At 45.6% G+C, this 20720-nt stretch overlaps 1 protein-coding gene across 1 annotated transcript; it reads left to right on the top strand.

Annotated features, from left to right (window-relative positions):
• The first annotated feature begins 5499 nt into the window (after positions 1-5499).
• On the top strand, positions 5500-8017 carry LOC144094523 (uncharacterized). Its single transcript, XM_077628438.1, has 2 exons — positions 5500-5596; positions 7518-8017. Exons 1-2 carry the CDS (start codon positions 5585-5587, stop codon positions 7842-7844), a joined length of 339 nt encoding a protein of 112 aa, XP_077484564.1. The 5' UTR covers positions 5500-5584; the 3' UTR covers positions 7845-8017.
• The last annotated feature ends 12703 nt before the right edge of the window (positions 8018-20720 follow it).

Genomic DNA, 20720 nt, shown 5'->3' on the forward strand with positions numbered 1-20720 from the left:
TTTACCCTTTTGACCTGGTGCCTTTTTTCACTGTTTTTTTGATTTTGACGATAACCGATGTGGTTGTTCTTGTTTCCCGTTTTGTTTGCTTTCAAAAGGGGGTGTGCTTCGTCTCTTGGTTTTGGTGTCAGCACCTGCGCTTGTAAGCGGTTCGAGCTTCAGTGGTATCAGATGGCTACAGTGGTGTGGTTTTGTTTTGAATTTTCTTACTTTGGAGAACGCGTAATTCTCAAGAGTGCACTGTCGCTAAGCGTTCCTTTGCTTTTTGTTTTCATAGAAATGGCCGGCCCGGTATAAGATTATCTTGTAAGCGTTGGTTCTTGTGTGGTCTGTTTATCGCCTGGGCAGATTGTCACGTGCCATATTGATCAGATTTGAAGTGCGTTGGGATCGCTATATATATTTGCCTTGTATTCCTTCCTTTAGTAAAGTTGTAAGTCTGCGTTAGTGTGTGTCTGCCTCCCTTTCGTCCGTGTTCTTGTTGCGCAGTTCGTCTTTTTTGCATTAAAAACGTGGAGGCTAACGAAAAGAGTTCAGCTTAAGTTAAGGACAACGCAGCAAGACATGGAAAGAAAAATGATAGGTGTAACGTTAAGAGATCTGAAGCGGGCAGAGCGGGTGAGGGAACAAACACGGGTTAATGACATCCTAGTCGAAATCAAGAGAAAGAAATGGGCTTGGGCAGGGCATGTAATGTGAAGGCAAGATAACCGCTGGTCCTTAAGGGTAACGGAGTGGATTCCAAGAGAAAGTAAGCGTAGCAGGGGGCGGCAGAAGGTTAGGTGGGCGGATGAGATTAAGAAGTTTGCAGGCAAAGGGTGGATGCATCTGGCAAAGGATAGGGTTAATTGGAGAGACATGGGAGAGGCCTTTGCCCTGCAGTGGGTGTAGTAAGGCTGATGATGATGATGATTATGATGATGATGATGATAATGATAATGGCAAAAATCGCACTCTTTTGTACTTCTCGCTGCGTCGCGGGGGCTTTGGTTAAGCATAATCATGTTGCCAAAGACTACATTTGATTATTTTTTGGTAGCAGTACTTACTGTCCACGTTGTTCTCCCTCTGTGTGCGTTGTTGGACGTGTTACCTGAAGTAGTACGGAAAGTCGCCGCGATTATAAAAAAAAATCGCAAACGCTTCTTCGACACCATAGTTCTTACAGAGAGAATTGCAGCCTGACAAGTTCCCGAACGTTTTCGGTGGTTTTAATTTGTACCCATTGCTTGTTGCACAAAGCAAGAAACGCACCACATGAACAACTTAATGCCGAAAAACAGAATACACTGTGTTCAAACAGCTTTACTGCAGGCAACGCTCTGGTGCTGTAGCGTTCCAAGTAAAACGATGCCGTGATTTACGCTTCCATTGTAATACCTTTTGGCCGCTGTAATTGTAGAGTGTCTGCCGTTACAAACTTAATGTTCTCTGAGATTTTTTTAGGCAACAAAAAAGCACCAAGAAGAACAAAAAGGTACTTTGCAACAACATGTGACTTCAAAATGATGTCGCCTTGGCTGAAATATGACCGTCTACGTGATAACAGGTGCAGTGTCACGGCCAACGAATGGGATAAGCTAACATCAAATGTTAACGAAGCGTGGGAGGCATGGGCACTTTTTTCAACAAAGGATAAGATGCAAGATATCTCACTCCCTCTTCTTTTTTCTCGCAGCAATATGTACCGAGTTTTGGACAGCGCGGAGAAGAAGCAATTTGTCGACAAACCTGTGCCATTCATAATGCACCATTCGTGACTGAGCATTCGTTGAGTGTTACAAGAAAGCCTTTTGTCCAAGAAAGAACTGCAAAGCCACGATGTCCGGTTCAGGACATCGCGTGCGAATTGGCGCTCAGTGAAGCGGCCGCAAGGCTCGAACTTGGAGTCGCGAAGACTGCGATGCAAACACAGAAATAAGTGCGAGGAGGAAACCGAGGCAGCCTCTACTCGGAGCGGCCGGCGCTGTAGCACAGGGCACCGCACACAATGGTGGCCGCCGAATCTGTTAAGCCACCCTCGAAAATCGGTGCGCGCAGTGGCGACCTTGGTTCGAGACTGTCGACAAAGGGCGTCATTAGAAACCGCGCTCATACAGTGCATGCCCCGCTTCGCGTGTCTGCCCGCCTGCCTCCTTCCGGACGCCAGCAGTCCACGCCGTCGGGAACACGCGAGCGTCGAATAGCGAAGCACCGCCCCTCGCTCGCTCCTCGGGCGCGGCAATCACTCGCGGAGGGACTTCTTTGAATACAAAGGCTCGTATCCGCCTTACACGTATATATGCCGTAGTAGCTCCGTGAAGCATGGGTGTCAGTTTACCATTCGAAGGATGACTACGAAGTTCTGCGTACAAACGTAAGCACAAAACAAGAGACATTCGCAAGAAAGGTGGACAGGACCACGCGCTACTGACAACTGATTCCTTGACTGAAAAAAAAAAAGGTAATATATTGGCACACCTTCGCACCACATATCCACTACAGCAAACGTCAGAATAATGCAAAAGGGTTAGAAAAGCGATAAAAGACACAAACATAGAAAAACACGACTTAGCTAAAAACGATAAAAGCGGCGGAAGAACATTAAAAAGCATGATACGTGGTGTATAAGGCCAACGAAACTTGACTGAATACGATCCGACAGGATGATCGAACTAAATTGCATTAAAAACGTAAAAATACAAAAAACCACGTGAGACTATAAAATCCTTCTACAAAGGCTTTGTGCACTGAACACTTCAGATTACAAGGGGAAAAAGCACCTGTACACGATTTCGTACTCAGGAAAACCTTTCTAAAAAGCCTTCTTCAGTTGGGTACAAAAAGAACGATGCATCGCTAACGGCGCTCAGGTCCTTTTTCCTGATCAAAAAAGCTTCTTTTAATTCACTGGACACTCGATCACGGCCTCTGCCTAAAACAACGATTTCCTCAAGAATGGGCCTGCAGGAGTTTAGTTCACAGTCGTTGCAATGAAGAGGCAGATTCCAACCTGTTCCAGTCCCCATCGAACGTTCAGGCTACAAAGACCTGCACCAATACGCGTAGCGCAATGCGGAACAAGCGGTCTGCGCAGTTTGCAGGAGGCAATAAACGTTAACCTATCGCTTGACTGTGCAAAGTGGCACAACGCTTTTATCGTTACGCCATGCCACACTGTGAGGCGTTCAAAAATATTCAGTGTTCTTCGGAATCACCTTATCTTGGCACAACCAAGGAGCCTGCTGGAGCCTCAGGGGGAGCTCCCTTGGAGCCCGTAGTGCGTTAGGAGCCATACACTGTGTCCAAAGCTAGAAAGCCACCAGGAGAAGAGCTAATTAAGTTCTATCGCAAGACGTAACAAAGGCTCTGATCACGCGTGGTCTGGCGTGAGAAATTTTGAAGGGCATTGCTCATAATGCATATATGCGCACACGTATTTTTGGCAAAAGAATTGCACACAGTTCACTACGACCCCGTAAAAAGTTAATGTGGATTAACCCAGCTAATCCTGGATATACAAAGCGAAAGCGTGATTGAGGTCTCCATTGACCCACGGAGCCGGTTGTGCGCCTTTCTTTTCGTGAAAATGAACGGTCTTTGCGGCGGCTGCGTTTTTATGGAGGAAAAACGCTAAGGCGCCCGTGTGCTGTGCGATGTCAGTTCACGTTAAAGATCCCCAGGTGGTCGAAATTATTCCGGAGCCCTCCACTACGGCACCTCTCTCTTCCTTTCTTCTTTCACTCCCTCCTTTACCCTTCCCTTACGGCGCGGTTCAGGTGTCCAACGATATATGAGACAGATACTGCGCCATTTCCTTCCCCCCCCCCCCAAAACCAATTATTATTATTATTGCAAAGTTGTCAACGTCAATGAACTCTATGAACGCCGTCGGATCACTTGTTTTGTTTGGTTTTTGAGGAAAGGAAATTGCAAAGTAACCGTCTCACATATCATGGTGGACACCCGAACCGCGTCGTAAAGGAACGGATAAAGGAGGGAAGGAAAGAGGAAAGAGAAAACTGAAAACTGAAACTTGGATTTCGAGGAAAGGCGCGACGCTGCGCAGCGGCGGAACACCTGTGGCTCGGTGCTACTAGTGGCGCATGCACAGTAGTTAATAGGGAGCGAGAGACAGAGAAACAAACGGATGGAAACAGGCGACGGAGTCGGCGGCGGCCACCTGCGCCGTGCGTGACGTCACTCGTGCTCCGACATACGCCGGCTCGCGCGAAGCGCGGTGTTGACTAGCGTAGTGAAGCTTTTCGCTTCAAAAACCTCATGCGTAAGATTAATTTTCATTCTGAAGGCGCAAGAAAATATGCTTAAAATTTTGATTAAGAACGAAACTTAAAGCCTGGTTAATAAGAAAAATACTGACATAAAGTAGGGCTATAAGACACGTATTTTGTCATCTGTTCTCTTTTTTTCGCCTACATTTACATTTGTTATGGTGCTTCGGATTCGGTATCCGAGGATCAGCCCATATTTTAAAAAAAATATTTTGCAGTAATGCATTTAAGGGTACAATTAAAACTACGTCATTGCATTGTAAATTCGCAGCATCTAAGCTGCAAATACGCTTAACGCAAACTGATCTGCCAGTATGATCTATGGGACAGCAAAAAATTTATTATCAGATCATTATCGTTCAGCAATACATGCTCCTTGGGCTTCACAGACAGCATGCTTTCAGGCAGTTCACATAATGAGGGAATCTTAGACGTCACTTGCCATACTTGTTCAAGCACCCGAATAAACGGCCCAACATTGCTTCGCAGTTCACAATATCTTGCGCATATTTCGCTTGAAGACTGCATGCGTTATCGTAAGCGACCGGTGAACAACCATATAATTCTTGCTCTAAGGAAAAATGCGTAATCCATGACAATTATGTCTGACCTTATAAGCGTAGTGTAGTAATTAACTATATTAATCCTCAGCGTCGCCGCCATACCACCTGGCATTGAAGTGAGGATAGGCGCATATTTCATGAAAAACCATTGCGCTGGGGTTGCGTGATAATCGTTAAAACAGTCGCGAACTGTTTAGCGCACGCTTGGAAAAAAAACGAACGGCAGCGGCCCGCTCAACAACATTTCTCCAGCCAGATGTGAACGACGCAAATGCGGAACAAAAATAAGAAACAGTGAAAGCTGGAGCAAGGGTGCCCCTGGCAGCCGGTTTGTCTGAAGCTTGATCGGCACGTGAGGGTCAGCCCTCACCCCTCCTCCTGCGATTCTTGTTGTCCGAAAGCCGCTCAAAGCGCCAATGGGGCCGGAAAAAAAATGAAAAGCCTCAAAGTGACCAACTGGGCATAGGTGTGGTCCGGTGGATGAGGAGGAGCGGAATGCCCCCGCTGCTCCTTCGTGCCATTGTTTCCGCGACGGACCCTTTCCTGACTCACGCGAGTTTCGTTGTGACCCGCTTTCTCTCACTCGCGTGCTTTGTTTACGCATTCCGCCGCACGAAGTTTGCGGCGTGGTGGCGCATGCCTTAAAAAGAGCGGGCCACGCCGACATGGCGTGCAGAACGATCTGAGCTCTCCGCGGCCAGACACACACAGCGAGCCTTCGTGCCACACCGACCGCGCCGCACAGGAAACATGAAGGCGATGGTGAGTTGAGTTTGCAGCACTATAGAGCCGACTGAGTTGCAGCAGTCGGTCGTTCGCCGTATCAGAACGGACAGAGGGCGGTGCATTGTTCACGGGAACGGTATCCCATTGATAGTTAAGGCTCTACAACCTGCTTGCCCGCCTTCGCGAAAATAGAAACTTTTAGTAGGGACGCAGCTTCACTTGCCGAGGTAAGGCGCATGGAAAACAGACAGTCAGAACAGCTCCCTTGGAAAAAAAAAAATTGCGACGCAAGAAAAGCGTAAAACAAACTTCCGTTTATTTTTTTTTTTGTTAGAGCGAGTTCTGCTGGGTTCACATTTAAGACAACTTACGGGAATCAGCAGAAATTTAGAGAAAGGGCTTCATAGCATCTGCTTTTATTGCATAAAGTAGGTGGCAACATTTCTGCATAGAATTTCGAATCAGCTGAAGGTGAGAGCGGTTCTTATGGGACAGGAGCGTAACTAACGTGCAACTTTTACACAAACTAAATGTGACGGTCGCGTTATTGGCAGTGCTGCTGACCCATCATCACCCGCCTGACTACGCCCACTGCAAGTAAACACTGTTCTCTCTTCGTCTCCGACCGCTTACAGTAACGCATCCCTCATATTTGGTCAAAATTTTTCCGAAGTATCTGATTATATGAAGTCAGTAATAAGGATAAAAATAACAAAACATAGAAAGTAAGTGCACATGTCCAGTACTGAGTATCATTTTGTTTGCGTGCTCCGAAAAGTAGAACTGAAAGCAGAAATGAAGAAAACTCTATCATTATAGAAAGTGGGGGAGCCTTTTGTTGAAGCTTACCACTCCTGCCGGAGTATTCGTGAGGTTATTTTTGGTGTTCACTTTTTAATGTGTCATGCAGCAATTTAATAACACGGTAAACCAAAAAGGTTCACATTGTTGAAGGCTGGACCCATTGAACGGAGTGGGTGGTTTTTTATGCCTGCTGCCTTGTTTAATCGTCAGTAGTCTTGCGGGGCACGGGCAGAGCAGCCTCTTGTCGTAGACGTTCGTTGATATGCTCAGTCGAGAGAGCAATGGAATGTCTAATGCTCTAAAACTATTTGTAAAAAAACGAATCTAGGGAGGCAACAGAAAAATGCTTAAACATCAACTGTCCTCAAAAGCACTAGCTTGTTGAAACGCTGAACGTTAAACCACCATGGCATTTTTTAGCCACACAAATCAGCGAGCCTTGCGGAAAATTTGTCCTTAGAGGATATGGAAGGCGTTGGCTCGTGATCCTAAACAAGCCGAAGTACAGGATTCATATAATTGTCAGCTTGTTTTATAGGCTGCACGCGTCGAAAAACAAACGCAACAGGAGAAAGTATACAATCTCACTCTTATCAGGGCAAGTGTATATAACTGAATGAAAAAAATGCGGGTTGTTCCCAGGGTAACTGGTCAAACACCATTTAACGTTGTGTAGAAAGATCGCAGCAGGCTGAAGCGCCAGAAATCTCTGCAGTTTGGGACATCTACTAATGTGTGGCTCGTTGCAGGCAGCGCTACATTTACGAGGCTCCAGCAGGGGCTGAATACATTTTTTCCTGCACCTTCTCGCCGTGCGTATAAACGAGGCGCTGAACAGTGCGCGAAGCTTCAGGTGAAGTGTTAACTTCAAGGAGCGCCGGAATAATGTGATTTCGCTTGTTCTTCCTTCAACACGAAATAAATAACAGGACTGTGTGCTACGCTTCAAAATACAATCCAAATTAATCGTTCGGTTTGTTAAGGAAAGCTTAGGCTTTTTCGCAGCAGCAACAAACGTTATCTACAAACGAAGATACTAAGCACTTATCGCTGGATCCATGCAATTGCGAACGCCTGCCGCATAATTATGTCGTTCAGTGAACCTGTCTTGCATGTTCGAAATGTACATAATGAACTTTGATTTTTCTGCTAGATCACGCTCGTCTGTCTGGCTACCCTTGCTGCCGTAGCATCGGCTGGACTGTATGGCGGCTACGGGGGTTACGGAGGTTATGGCGGCTACGGTGGATACGGTGGTTTTGGCGGTCACGGAGGCTATGGAGGATATGGTGGCTACGGCGGTTATGGAGGCTACGGCGGCTACGGGTACCACCCTGTTGGCCGCACTTTCGCCTACTCGACGCACATTCAGCACCCATCCTACGGATATGGCCACGGAGGATACGGCGGATACGGTGGATACGGCGGATATGGAGGGCACGGCTACGGACACGGCTATGGTCATGGCTACCACGGCTAAAGTCAGCATTGTTCATTATTAGTACGAAGGAGTGCCTTGCCATGTTCGCGAAAGTTGTGTCTTCCGGCCGACACTGTTGTTCAGTTCTTGTTTAAGGCCACGCTTCGAAAGGGCACAGAAAAAAAAATCTGTGATCTGTACATAACAGAATAAAAAAAAATTCTTGTTATTGATGTGTGTTGGAACGTTTTCACTGACGGCAAACGAGTGATGAGTTGCAAAGAAGCCTATTGATTATATGGCATACCGCAGACTGCTAGCCCGATATGCAACTACTACAACTTGCAAAATGCCTGGCTGCATCTAGAATGTGGGGTATGGGTGTCGGCTTGCACCTCACATTTCTTCCTCCTCAATACGATCCCAGTGCAATATATATATATATATATATATATATATATATATATATATATATATATATATATATATATATATATATATATATATATATATATATATATATATATATATATATATATATATATATATATATATATATATATATATATATATAAACAAGATAATCATCCACATCCGCATCCGCAGTATGTTCAGCATAGATGTTCAGGACTTATTTTATTCACTTTCGCACAATAATCTGCTACGATATGTTCGCAAGTGTATAGAAGATGAGAATGATGAAAGCGATTTCATTTCAAAATGCGGGATCTCTGTGGGGGCCTTTTTGGAGCTTTTATCGTTTTATCTTAAGTCCACCTTTGTTGAATGGGAGGGGAGGTTGTACACTCAAGAACAGGGGGTGTGCATTGGTTCAAAAGTGGCTCCTGTACTAAGTAACATCTTTCTCAGTTATGTAGATAACGCTGTTAAGAGTAATTTGGGCGCCAATACAAAACGCATCTTCAGATATGTGGATGATTATCTTGTTTTTGTGGAGCACGACGACTTCAATAGGCAGGTCGATAAGGTGTTAAAGATTTTTGACGAAAGCGGACACGGCCTAACTTTCACCTGTGAAAAACCTCAAAGGAATGAGTTACAATTTTTAGATATAAGATTGGCAACGAAGCCAGATCACGTGTGCTGGTCCTTCCTACAGAGATCAGAAAAGCCTTTGCTCAGTTTTCGTTCGGCGCATTCGAAGGTGGTTAAATGTGGCATTGCAGTTTCTTGCCTAGGTGCTGCCTTTGCCAAGTCATGCGTGCATGGTATCAGCACAAGTTTTAATCAGCAGGTTCAGAGGCTAAGAATTGCGGGCTTTCCAGATGATGTCTTAGTACTTGCTTGTAGTAAGATAATTAAAAAGGTCAAAAGGGGAGAATCTCAGGATCATTCACAAAAAGATAGAAAGAAATTTGCTGTTCTTCCGTACATTCATCAAACTTCACACCGTCTGAAGCAAGTGGGCAGCAGATATGGAGTTGATGTGTTATTTTCTGCACCTAACAAGCTCGGCAAATTGTGTGCCATTGTCGATAGAAAGGCCAGGGAAGAGGAAAAGAAACGAAGAAAAACAAAAAGAGGGCGCCAGATAAAGCATGGCCTGAGGTTTGTCCCTTGTGCTGAAGGGGTTGTGTATGAAGTGCCGTTCACGTGCGGGAAGACCTACATAGGTCCAACAGGAAGGTGCTTAAATACCCGCCTACGAGACCACAACACTTCTCTGAAAGGGGCTCCGTCCTCAAATCTGGCTTTACATTATAGGAACTGTCCCCGGAATAACCAGCCTGATTCTTCTGAAAAATCATGTACACCCATCTTTAATAAAACTAGAATCCTGTACAAACACAAAGATAAACTAACAAGAGAAATCAGTGAAGCGTTTCATATTCATAAAAACATTGACTCATGCGTGAGCACCCCCTCTGTAACAGTTCATGACTGTGAACTAATGTATCTGGATTTAAGTGATTGATTTATCACTGTGGCTTTTGGTGTTGCGCACGCGCCCGTGGTTGTCAAATGATTATGTTTTGCGTGGTTTTTCTAATAAACTTTCAGTTGTTAGTCAGCGCCGGTCCTGTCGTCTTCTTCTTTCTTGTCCCTTGTCTACGCGCTGTTATTCCCAGCAGTATGTACCAACTCACTCAACTCTCCGTTTTATTGAAGTTTACACCTTACTCGCTTAAATGCTCCCGCCATTGTCATTTAGCCGCCACACGACACTGGCATGAGCTCGGATGTTTTACTGTTGTGTGTCTGGGTGTTTTCATGCACAGTGCACGTGTGTCTAGTTAAGCTCACGGCGCCGCTGATTCGGCCTTGGCTCTGGCTTCCGAAGTGGTTCCAGATGACGGAAGCTCCGGCCCTGTCTGCATTTTATTCTGTTTATTTGTTTACTCTTTATGGTCGGGGCACGCGAGTGCACGCGTCTTTAACTTTTGTGTGTAGGGCGATCCCGCCACCGTCTGCTCCTGTGCACCTTACACGCCGCCGCTCTGTTGCCTTGATGGGTAGCGATTATCCCCTCCCGCTCCGTGTTTTTCCTTTTTTTTTTTTCCTCGTCCGGGGTCGGCTCCCCGCGGCTGCGGGGTGGGCGGCGGGGGACAACACGTTTTTCTTTTTTATTTGTTCCCCTTTTTTTCTCTTTCTATCTGTATCTTTTCTAGTATTCTTTGCCTCCGTTTGTTTCTCTTGTTCATGTGTCGTACATGTGTGCCAGTGCCAACTCCTTAAGAAGAAGAAGACCCCTGTAACCTCAGTCTTGAGAAAGGACAGGCTCTGTCCGAAACGTCGACTCAAAATAAATCTATGGCTAAATGAAGCGTTTTCAACTTTGAATTTTTGCCTCTAGCAACCAAATACGTTTATATATATATATATATATATATATATATATATATATATATATATATATATATATATATATATATATATATATATATATATATATATATATATATATATATATATATATATATATATATATATATATTGCAGTGGGAGTTTTCCTGAGATGAAGGCCGCCCCTGGCCGAAACGTCGTGTAAGTGTTTGTTTCATCACCTCGTCTGGTCTGTTTTCTTTCAAGCGTATTGCCAACACAGCCCTTAGAACGTTTTTCTGCCATATATATATATATGTGTGTGTGTGTGACGGAAGCTAATAGTAACCGAAACGAAGGTGCACAGGGGAATGTTTCGTTTTTTTATTTGTAGTGCCAATAAATGGGAGAATAATACTTTGATTAATCTGTCATTTAAAGAAAATTACTTATAAAGCAGCAGAAAGTAATGCGTCGAAAAATATTAGTCGTGAGGATTTCGCTACCCAGCTGTTCACGTCCTGACATTTACAATGCGGCTACATTGTCACGCAGTGGTGGGGCAGTTTTAAAGACAGGAAAAGCCTTTCAAAAGAAACTCTTTAATGAGCTGACTCACACCCATAAAGAACTGAATGACTCGGTGGAGGCGATAGCAACGAGCATGCTTGGCGGTCTTCGAACATAATGCGTGCCGCTCTCGAGCGTGCTAACTTTAAAGCTGGCAAGGAACCGTCGACGTAAGGCGCCGAAGCAACTGCAACAGTTTGGAAAATTGTGGAAGCAGTTTCTCGTCGCTGCGATCATTTGAGATAAGTGTGGTCGCACCTTCCGCCACAATCAAAATGGCAAAGCTGAGTGCCGGCACTTTTGACCAAGAATGAACAGTACAAGGACTGGTGGCAATATGTTTGCTTAAAAAAATTGACCTGACTACTTTAAGTAGGACATTTTCTAGCTTCAATGAGTAAGTTTAGGACCACTGATCTCACATAACCACAGCGTACTCTTATACCGCCCTTAGAAAAATTTTATGCACTACAATCCTTTTTTTCTCAAACGGACTGCACAGGAGTTCTTAAAAAACGGTTTAGGTTTGGTTTATAGGCGTTTAACGTCCCAAAGCGACTCAGGCTATGAGGGACGCCGTACTGAAGGGCTCCGGACAGTTTCGACCACCTGGGGTTCTTTAACGTGCACTGACATCGCACAGTGCACGGGCCTCTAGAATTTCGCCTCCAAAGAAATTCGACCGCCGCGGCCGGGATCGAACCCGCCTCTTTCGGGTCAGCAGCCGCGCGCCATAAACCCGGAGCCCCCGCGGCGGGCTTCTTAAAAGAACTGTTTTCCACCTCAATTTTTTCCAGCATATGATAGATGTTTGTTCCACCGAAGGTTGAAGGTTAGAGCAACTCCAATTCATCGACAACTATTTACAGCTAAAGGAGGTCGGCTGTTAGGTACCTACAACTTAAACGAATCTTTATGTGCGCAGCAAAGGTCGCTATTGTCTTTATAAATTTTCGATTATTTGATACGTCAGGGATCATTTCTTAAACAGATCGGATCGCTTAAAAGGAGCTGGTCGTTCACATTAGGAATCGTTTAGTAAACAAAGCAGTCATCTGCATAAACGTTATTTAAACAGTACATTTTACCTATCTTGATTTCGCATTACATATCCTTCCCAAGCCCTTTTCTTCATAACCTCAACTAGGGTTTTGTTAGCCCGCGTTTGTTCCGTGACCCACTCTGCCCTCTGTCTGCCCCTTAACGTTACACGTATAATTTATTTCCATAGTCCGCTGCGTCGTCCTTAGCATAAGTTGAAGCATTTTCGTTGGCTTCCACATTTCTGCCCCATAGGTGAGTGCCGGCAAGATACAGCTGTTGTATACTTTCCTCTTGAAGGATATTGGTAAACTGCCATTCCAGACCTGAGAGAACTGACCAAATGCGCTACACTCGATTTTTATTCTACTCATTTCCCTCTCGTGATCCAAATCTGCGGTCAGAGCCTGTCCTAAGTAGCTGTATTCTATCACCACTTCCAGCGCCTCGCTACCCAATGTGAAGTGGTGTACCCTTGCGAAACTATATAAATTTAGTTTGGTTTTCTGCATAGTAATTTAAGACCCACCGGTCTGCTTTCCTTAACTCATCCATCATGCTTTGCAGTTCATCTCCAGAGTGACTAGACAAGGCAATGTCTTCGTTGAATCGCAGATTACAAATGTATTGCCCATTAGTTCTTATCCCCAAATGTTCCAAATCCAAGCCTCTGAATAACTGTTGTAAACATGCGTCGAATAGCACTGCGTGAAATCGTGCCTTCCTGCCTCACACATCATGGGAATTTTACTGCTGAATTTATGAAGGAGTGTTGTGGCTATGAGGTGTCATCTTCCAGTATTTTTACATAACAGTCATCGACACCCTGATTCGGCAATGCCCGCATGACTGCTGAGGTTTCTACTGAGTGAAATGCTTTCTTGTATTCTATAAATGCCACATATAGTGGTTGGTTATATAATTCGCATTTATATCCCAAAAGATTAAGAGTGTGAATATAGTCTCTTGTAGAATAGCCTTTACTAAAACCTACTGATCATTTGCTTGATTGAAGTGTAAGGTTGTCCTGATTCTATTAGCGATTACCTTAGTAAATACCTTGTAGGCAGCGGAAAGTAAGCTGATCGGTCTGTATTTTTTGAAGTCCTTGAGGTCCCCGCTTTCTTTCATTAAGATGATAATAGCATTCTTCTAAGCTTCTGATACGCACGAGGTCATAAGGCACTGCGTATACAGTGTGGCTAGTTCTTTTAGGAAAAACTTCCCACCGTTCAACAATAGATCTTCTGTTACCTAGCTGATCCTCACCAGCTGCTTTTCACCTTTGTATTTCTTTTAAGGCTTTCTTTACTTCCTCTTTCTTCATTGGCGGGATGTCCCATTGCTGTGCCCTATTGGCTCTCTCATTAACGTCCTGATTACATTCGCTACTGTACAGACATGTGTAGTCTGCTACTTTAACCAACTCATCCATAATTATAATGACATTACCCTCTTTGCCTGATTTTCCGCTTTGTCTGATAAACCTGATCATTGCCTATGCCTAGTTTTCTCCACATAACTTTTAAGCTACCTCCGCTCTCTAGAGTGCGCTTCATTCAACCCATATTGAACTTCCTTATGTCGCTTACCTTGAGCTTATTGAGTAGCTTTGTTTGCTCTCCAGCTCTATTCTGTGTGTTTAGTTAGAGGCTTTCGTTCTCTGGACTCTCTTAAGATCTTTCGTCTCCTGAGAGAGCTTGCTGGTATCACGTCTAACCATCCTACCGTCTACTTCCCCTGCGCACTCCGTAATGATAGCTGTGAAATTATCTTTCATTTCTCGAACGTTAAGATCACTTTCCCTATTTAAATCTCAACACCTGTTCTGCAGCTAGATCCCGAATTCCCCTGTTTCCCTGCTTACCCTAACTCGTTGATGGGCTTCCGCTTCACTAGTTTCTTCAGTTCCCCCTTCATGTGTAAGCTTATTTAACACCTTACCATGACGTGGTCGTTAGAATGCAGTTTTCTGAGGAGGGTTAGCGCATAGTGTGAAGTCCATCTCATTTCTAGTCTCTCTATTTGGGCTCTTCTACATCCTCTTCCTTTTCTCCCATTAATCAAAGAAGGTATTCATGAACTATAAATTATTTCTCTCTTCGACCGCTACTAATAACTGCCCCCTGGTATTTCTAGAGCCTATGCGATAGTCGCCTACTGACTGGTCCCCCGCCTGCTTCTTGCTAAGCTTGGAATTGAAGTAGCCCACCAGTACAGTGTACTGTGTTTTTGCTTTTCTTAGTGCCGATGCCACGTATTCCTAGAAGTGTTCGACAATCTCATGTTTAACATTCTCGCACAAAAGTGTTGAAAACAGGAAAACTGTAAGGCACTGCTATAGAATTATTGAAGGTAAAAGTCATCCAGGTGGTCAAAATTTCCGGAGCCCTTCACTACGGCGTCTCTTAAGGCCTTAGTCGCTTCGGGACGTTAAACCTCCATAAACCAAACCGAACCAAGGTAATTGTCCATCCTTCTGATCAGCAGCAAATCTTTCTTTTAAAATGTTTCCATGGAGAGCATCGAGCAGTTAAGGCTGCCTTAGAAAACCACGGGGAACGCTTTTGACGATAGCAAACACGTTAATAGAAAAAAAAATCAAGACTGCTGGCAGGTGATTTTTGGATATATTGTTCGTTATAATAAAATCTAACAATATACAAAAAATCGTATGCAAATATGCTTTTGTCCGGAATTGTTGAGCATGGGTCATTACGGCTGGATGTCGGCACGTATGCCTGTACCGCCGTCTGTTTTTACTCTTTATTAAGCTTAATTGAGATCACTACCACCCCGTCGTTAATATATAGAATTCCTCTATGTTGCCAGGTATATCATAATTGATGAGGAACGCCACGCCTAGTTCTCGTCTGTCCGCTAATCCACGATAACACAGTACCCCCTCCCCCCCTCCCCCGCCCCCTCAGCACTGTATGCGCCTCATCTGGGCCTCAAACCACACTAAGCCCTACGACATCCCATTTAATACCTGCTAGTTCCTCGAACAGCACTGATAACCTAGCCGCAGTGGATGAGGATCTAGCGTTAAATGTTGTCAGGTTCAGATTCCATAGAGGCCTGTCCCGGCACAGAGATTTTCAGCGCCCTCCGCTGCATCACAGGTCTGGCCGCCGCCTCGGGCGCCGAGAGAAGCGGCTGGCTGGTGGATCCAGGCCTCTAACCGGGACATAGCGGAGGACTGTGGTATAGAAGTGAGGTCAAACACGGAAGGAGAGTGCGTGTCGTGGACTCGGTCAGCTGACTGGGCGAGGCGATCGAGGGGCAAGTGCCCCGCAGCAGCCACGACGAGGCGGGTGGACTGCGCAGCAAGCGCGGCAGGAAAAGCTCCTTCAGTCGCCGTTGTTTTCTCCCGGGAGCTTCCGCAGGCTAGTGAGCAGCTGGGAGGGGTGGCGACCGGTGAGCAGGTGCTGAAGGTACACACTCTCCGACACTGTGGTGCGGTCCAGAATGCTCTGCTTGAGGCGCTGGTATTGCTCATGACGTCCGCGACCTCTTGGGCACCTCAGGAGACAAGCTGGAAAGTAGATGGTGAAATAGAGAAGCCTCCGAGGTGATGCGTTGGTCATGGAGGACAGCTTCCACCTGGGCGAACCACACCTGCGGGTTCTTGCGCCAGAACGATGGCAGGCGAAGCTGAATTGCTGCAACGTCCTATACGCGCCAAGTAGCCTCAGGCGGAAGGTTGTCCGAGGGTGGCAGATTGCTGGGGTCGCTCATTTCTGAGTCCGCAGTCACCGTTGTCGGGAAATCGCGGGGTTGCAGCGGGGTGCCAAAACTAGAGGTACGACATAGCAAGCTTCTAGGACCGAACTGCCGGTGCCCGGCTTGCGCCCTAGGCACGCGCCGCTCCACTTTATTTTCACCTTCGACCGATTTGCGTAGCTGGTAAAAACGCACCAGCTGGGAGCGCCGAACTGAGGGTGACCGCGTTGCGGCGTCGGTGGGGGCTACAACTTATAGGCGAATAATGCACCACAGTGGCAGATCGAGCTTCGTATGGAAAAAGGACCATGCACATGAATAGAAAATTTACCTGTCTGAAGGGAGGAATCCACGCAACTGTGATCAGGGATAGGAGGGGAATGATGTGATCAAAAGCCAGAGAGGCGAGTAAAGGCCATGCCTCGAGCTTGTCGTCGCGAAGGCGGATGTTCCCTTCAGAGGCCTTATTAACGAAGCCTGGGAGCTTCCACTGCACCAACGGAGATAACGCGAAACAAATGGGGTCATCAAATAGCATCAGCCATGAGGCTGATTGACTCTTTTATTACGGCCAATATTCTGTCCCCTCCAGGGGTGGCCACGATTAACTGGAGGTCGGCCGGAGGGTGGCCCAGTGCTTACTGGAGGTGGTTAATGTGAAGGTAGCTCCCATGATAGCATTCCTCGAGAGGAGAGTGAGCGGTGCTTTTCTCGGTTTTTAGTGAGCTCTAAGCATAAATCTTACGACGCCAGCAGTAGTAACATTAATTTACTCCATCGCAAAGCAGATCGCTTTTGCTGTGATATACTACAAAAAGGCATGAACTATACAATGACCCAAAATAGTTATCATACCATCTGTTTTCATTGTATAAAAGTAGAATGAACAAAAATAATGGTTTTCAAAAGATTTCTTTTTGGCAAAAAAAAAATGAAATGCAGCAAATAAGAAAGTTTCTGAATTTTAGTTACTGTCGTCGGCAACCCACCGGCAAAAATGGTACAAACGCCCCCCGGCCCGGCGCACGGCATCATCAGGGGTGTGCGTTCGGAATAGCCTCCGCAATCCCCGCTGCGTCCTTACGGGGCCAAAACCAGTTTCGAACCCCATCAGCCTGCAAAGGTGGTTCGTGATTCAGTTGAAAGTTCATAGGTTCAACGGAGTTTCGAGTGCTCGATAAAGTTTAAATGAGTACGCTCTACGAGAGTTCAGCAGATGAAAATAAGTCTCAGTCTTCGAAGAGAGTTCGGCACTGCGCCCATAGAAACGCTTCACAACAGAGCAAATCACAGAAAAGCTGAGTAACGAGCCATTGCGGGATGTAGTATTCGGTACCAGTTTAAGTATGTCACGTGCTTCGTCGGTGTAGTCTATAGCGTTCCGCTGTCGTGCCGAAGAACATACATAGGCCAGACGGGCCAGTGCATCAACAAGCGACTGCGGGAGCATTTCCGTTCCCTCTCAAGTCGATCTTTCAGGAACCTAGTTGAGCGTTGCAACTCATGCGAAGGGTGTTCGCCATTCCTCAACAGGACTTCCGTGCTGTGCAGGCATCGCGATAAAACAACCCGAGACCTCACACAAGCGTTTCTGAGCATAAAAGCGGAAGACTCGTGCGTTAGCAGCGCAACCTTGACCTCGCATAAGAAGGATTTCTTTTTTATTGAGAGTGTTGCTTATATCTTTAATGACCACTGCCCCATGTCGTATAATCCATTGACTTGCAGATCAGTGTCATTTTAAAGAGTGTTTGACCGTTTCCACGCGTTGTGTAACCCCTTGACGTGCAGAAAAGCGACGATTAAAAGAATTTTTTTTTTCCGAATGAACCTCAATCCAGCGTTTTGCTGTGCGTCCTCTCGTTTCCTGTCTTCCGTCGTTGCGCGCTGCTCTGCTAGTGTCGTTCATTGCACAGCTCGATATATAAAATAAAGGCACATATTTTGAATACAAACCTTGTACAGGAATACAGCTACGACTACGCGCGTAAAAAGGAAAGGCAAGAAAATTATTATAGAAAAACGACACATAATACTGAGGAATAACTACGAATGTCAAAAGCAATGTTCAGGAGGGTTAAAGTGCACCACATCTGTAGCTAGGCTCCTGCCAACTCTTGTTTTTTTTTTTTTGCCTTTGCTCCTGTGGCTGTTCACTTGTTTTTTCTCGTGTTTATTTGCGGAATCATTAGGCAGACAGGAAGATCTTCCGGATATAGGTCGTTGGTCGACAGCCAGGCAAGTTTTCATTGAGTGCAGACTAGGTCTGATCCCACTGTACGTCAAAATGTCTAGCGTCCTTTTGTTGCCTTTGTGGAATGGACACAGGGCATTATTTAAAAGCAAACTTTAGTTTGATATACTTCCAGCGTGTTCCAAACGCCTTGTATCGCTTATGTTAATATTTTAGTTATTAAACACCAAAACATAGACATAAGTTGTAAGAAACAATTCGAAGCAGTATAAAATTTAAACACAGGTGAAATATAGCTAACGGTGGAAAAATAGAGAGCTATTTTGATGTAAAAGTTTTTGTTTCGGTTTCGCGAGATGCGTAGGGGGTTAAAACTTGGACGGCATCTTTGGAACCGTCATAATTATAATTAGAGTTCTTGTTACACCGTATTCACAAATTAATGGATATTCTAAGCAAAAAACACTGAAAAAAATTGCAGCTTTTTTTTTTAAAGTTGCTTTGTACTTCCAAGTCCTCAGATATGTCAACGACTTCCCTCTGATTCTTGGTGTGCCTGGCCAGTAATTTGTGGAAACCGCTACTGATGCGGTTACGACTTTTCAAGGCTTGCTCCACATCCCTGTGTTTCCCCATTGAGCTTCCGCTTTGCGGTTATATCCAGTTTCTTTTTTTACGGCTGAGTCCTCAAGGCTTCGACCACGCCATGTTGGGCATACATACAAACCTCTAGAAAGGCAATTCTTTCATTCAAATAATACTGTTATCAGCTTGTCAAAAGAGGCTTGATCTCTTCGTGTTTTTTATCGGCGTTATCTAAATCACGCCTGCCCGATATCAAGGAGAGTTTTCCCTTGGAGATATCAATGCCGTGAAGTATGCTAGCTGACCTGCCCCGAGTGGTGGCAGAGTCCTTGCTGAAGAGCTCCCGCGGGAAAAAAAATCTCCGAGAATCGGCAATTCAGCACATCTCCTTAGTGCGAAGATAGATATCCGAGGTGATGTAGGGAACATCACGCTATGTATTAAGAGAGTAGCGTCTAGCGTACGTGTAGGTTTTTATTTTCTATTCCCAATAATTTTTCGTAACTCTGCAGACTGATCGATAAACCGTCAAAATCGATGCATGCTATGGGCTACAGGCGTCTCTGTACAACATTCCCCTCAGCTGTGGCCAGGTCTATATCGAAAACTGTAGAGGGGCGTCAACGCGAGGTTACGGGAACATGCTTCTTTGGAGTCTCAATTCGGCTCACTCTTCTACTTGCTGTGCGAAGATTTCAAAGCACGAGAAATTACTGCGTGCTTGACTTGGAGGCTACAAGGACTGTTGGCAGGTCTAAGCAAATGCATGAGTGTGAGATTTTGGAGCCTTCGAAATATGTTTAGAAGGGAAATTACCTGTGCGTAATTGTAGCATCAGTTTCACTGCTGGACAAAGAACACAGGTTTCAAGGCATTTCTTTCGGTTTTTCTCCATCTTCATACTCATGCTACTTTTGCCATTTCCAGCTCTTGATGCAGGTGCGGCTTCATTCCGAAAGTCAACGGTCCGTCCTTCTACATCGTGAATCCATGTCGTCATGTTTTCCTTTTTCACTTTCATTTAACTCGCTTAAAATAGATAATTCGCAGGCTTACTGAAAACGGAGTTTTCCTACTTATTTACTTATTTCGTAGCGCTTTTGTTCGTCCTCTTTTCTTCTCTTGTCCCGGCTTGTTGTGAGCTGTTGACAGGGTGACCAGCTACCAACTAGCCATACGTTCTACTCATATGAAGTACTGCTCAGGTGGAGGCATGGGCGGATGAACTTTATTATACGCTAATGAGGCGAAGCTAGATTGAACTTCGCAAATATTGCATTGTTTTCCCGTGATTAACATTAAGAGTCTATTTTACTTTCTTCTCGATTAGAATAACTGCCTTCAATCCCGTAGATAACCTAAGGCGTAATGAACTGATTCATCCTTTTGCGGTGTGCTCCTTGCATCGCTTACATAAAAACGCTTACAGGTAGCTGTGAATACACAACTCTGCGCGTTAAAAGCCTAACGTTCTCGCCTGCTGTGGCACGCTAAAGGCACCTGGCGCCCGTTCTAATGCATGCTTCCGCTTTTCTGGTCAAGGAAACGCGCGGCGTGCTGGCTTTTCAAAACATCTCTCCGGTTACCTCTGCTTTTCGTCGTTCCAGCATGTAAATAAAGAAAGAAGAAGCTGTTACAAGTGCAGCTTTACGACTGATCATCCGCTGTTTGGCGCGGCGGGACACCCAGAACTGCCCCTCTCTCGGCACAACGCTGCGGTGCGAAGGCTGCTCCGGCCGCCACCGCGGCCGCCAAAGCTGCCCACGGTCGAGCAACAGTTAACAACCCCGAGCAATCCTGAAATACTGGCGGGGCATAGGTGTGGTCCGCCGGCGGGTGATCGGCGCCCGGTTGCGCGTGCCATTGTTTCCGCGGCGCCCTGCACCCTCCTCCTCGGCCTCCCTTTCTCGGCGTTCCGGCTAGCGCGAGTTCCGCAGTGACCCCTTTCTTTTCTTATTTTCCTTTTTCTGGTGCGGCGTTGCTGCAGGGCCCTCGAGTGGCCGGCGGGGGCTTTAAAAGCACCCGCCGAGGCGGGC

The sequence above is a fragment of the Amblyomma americanum genome, chromosome 6 (genome assembly GCF_052857255.1).
Source record: "Amblyomma americanum isolate KBUSLIRL-KWMA chromosome 6, ASM5285725v1, whole genome shotgun sequence".
Taxonomy (NCBI): Eukaryota; Metazoa; Arthropoda; class Arachnida; order Ixodida; family Ixodidae; genus Amblyomma; species Amblyomma americanum.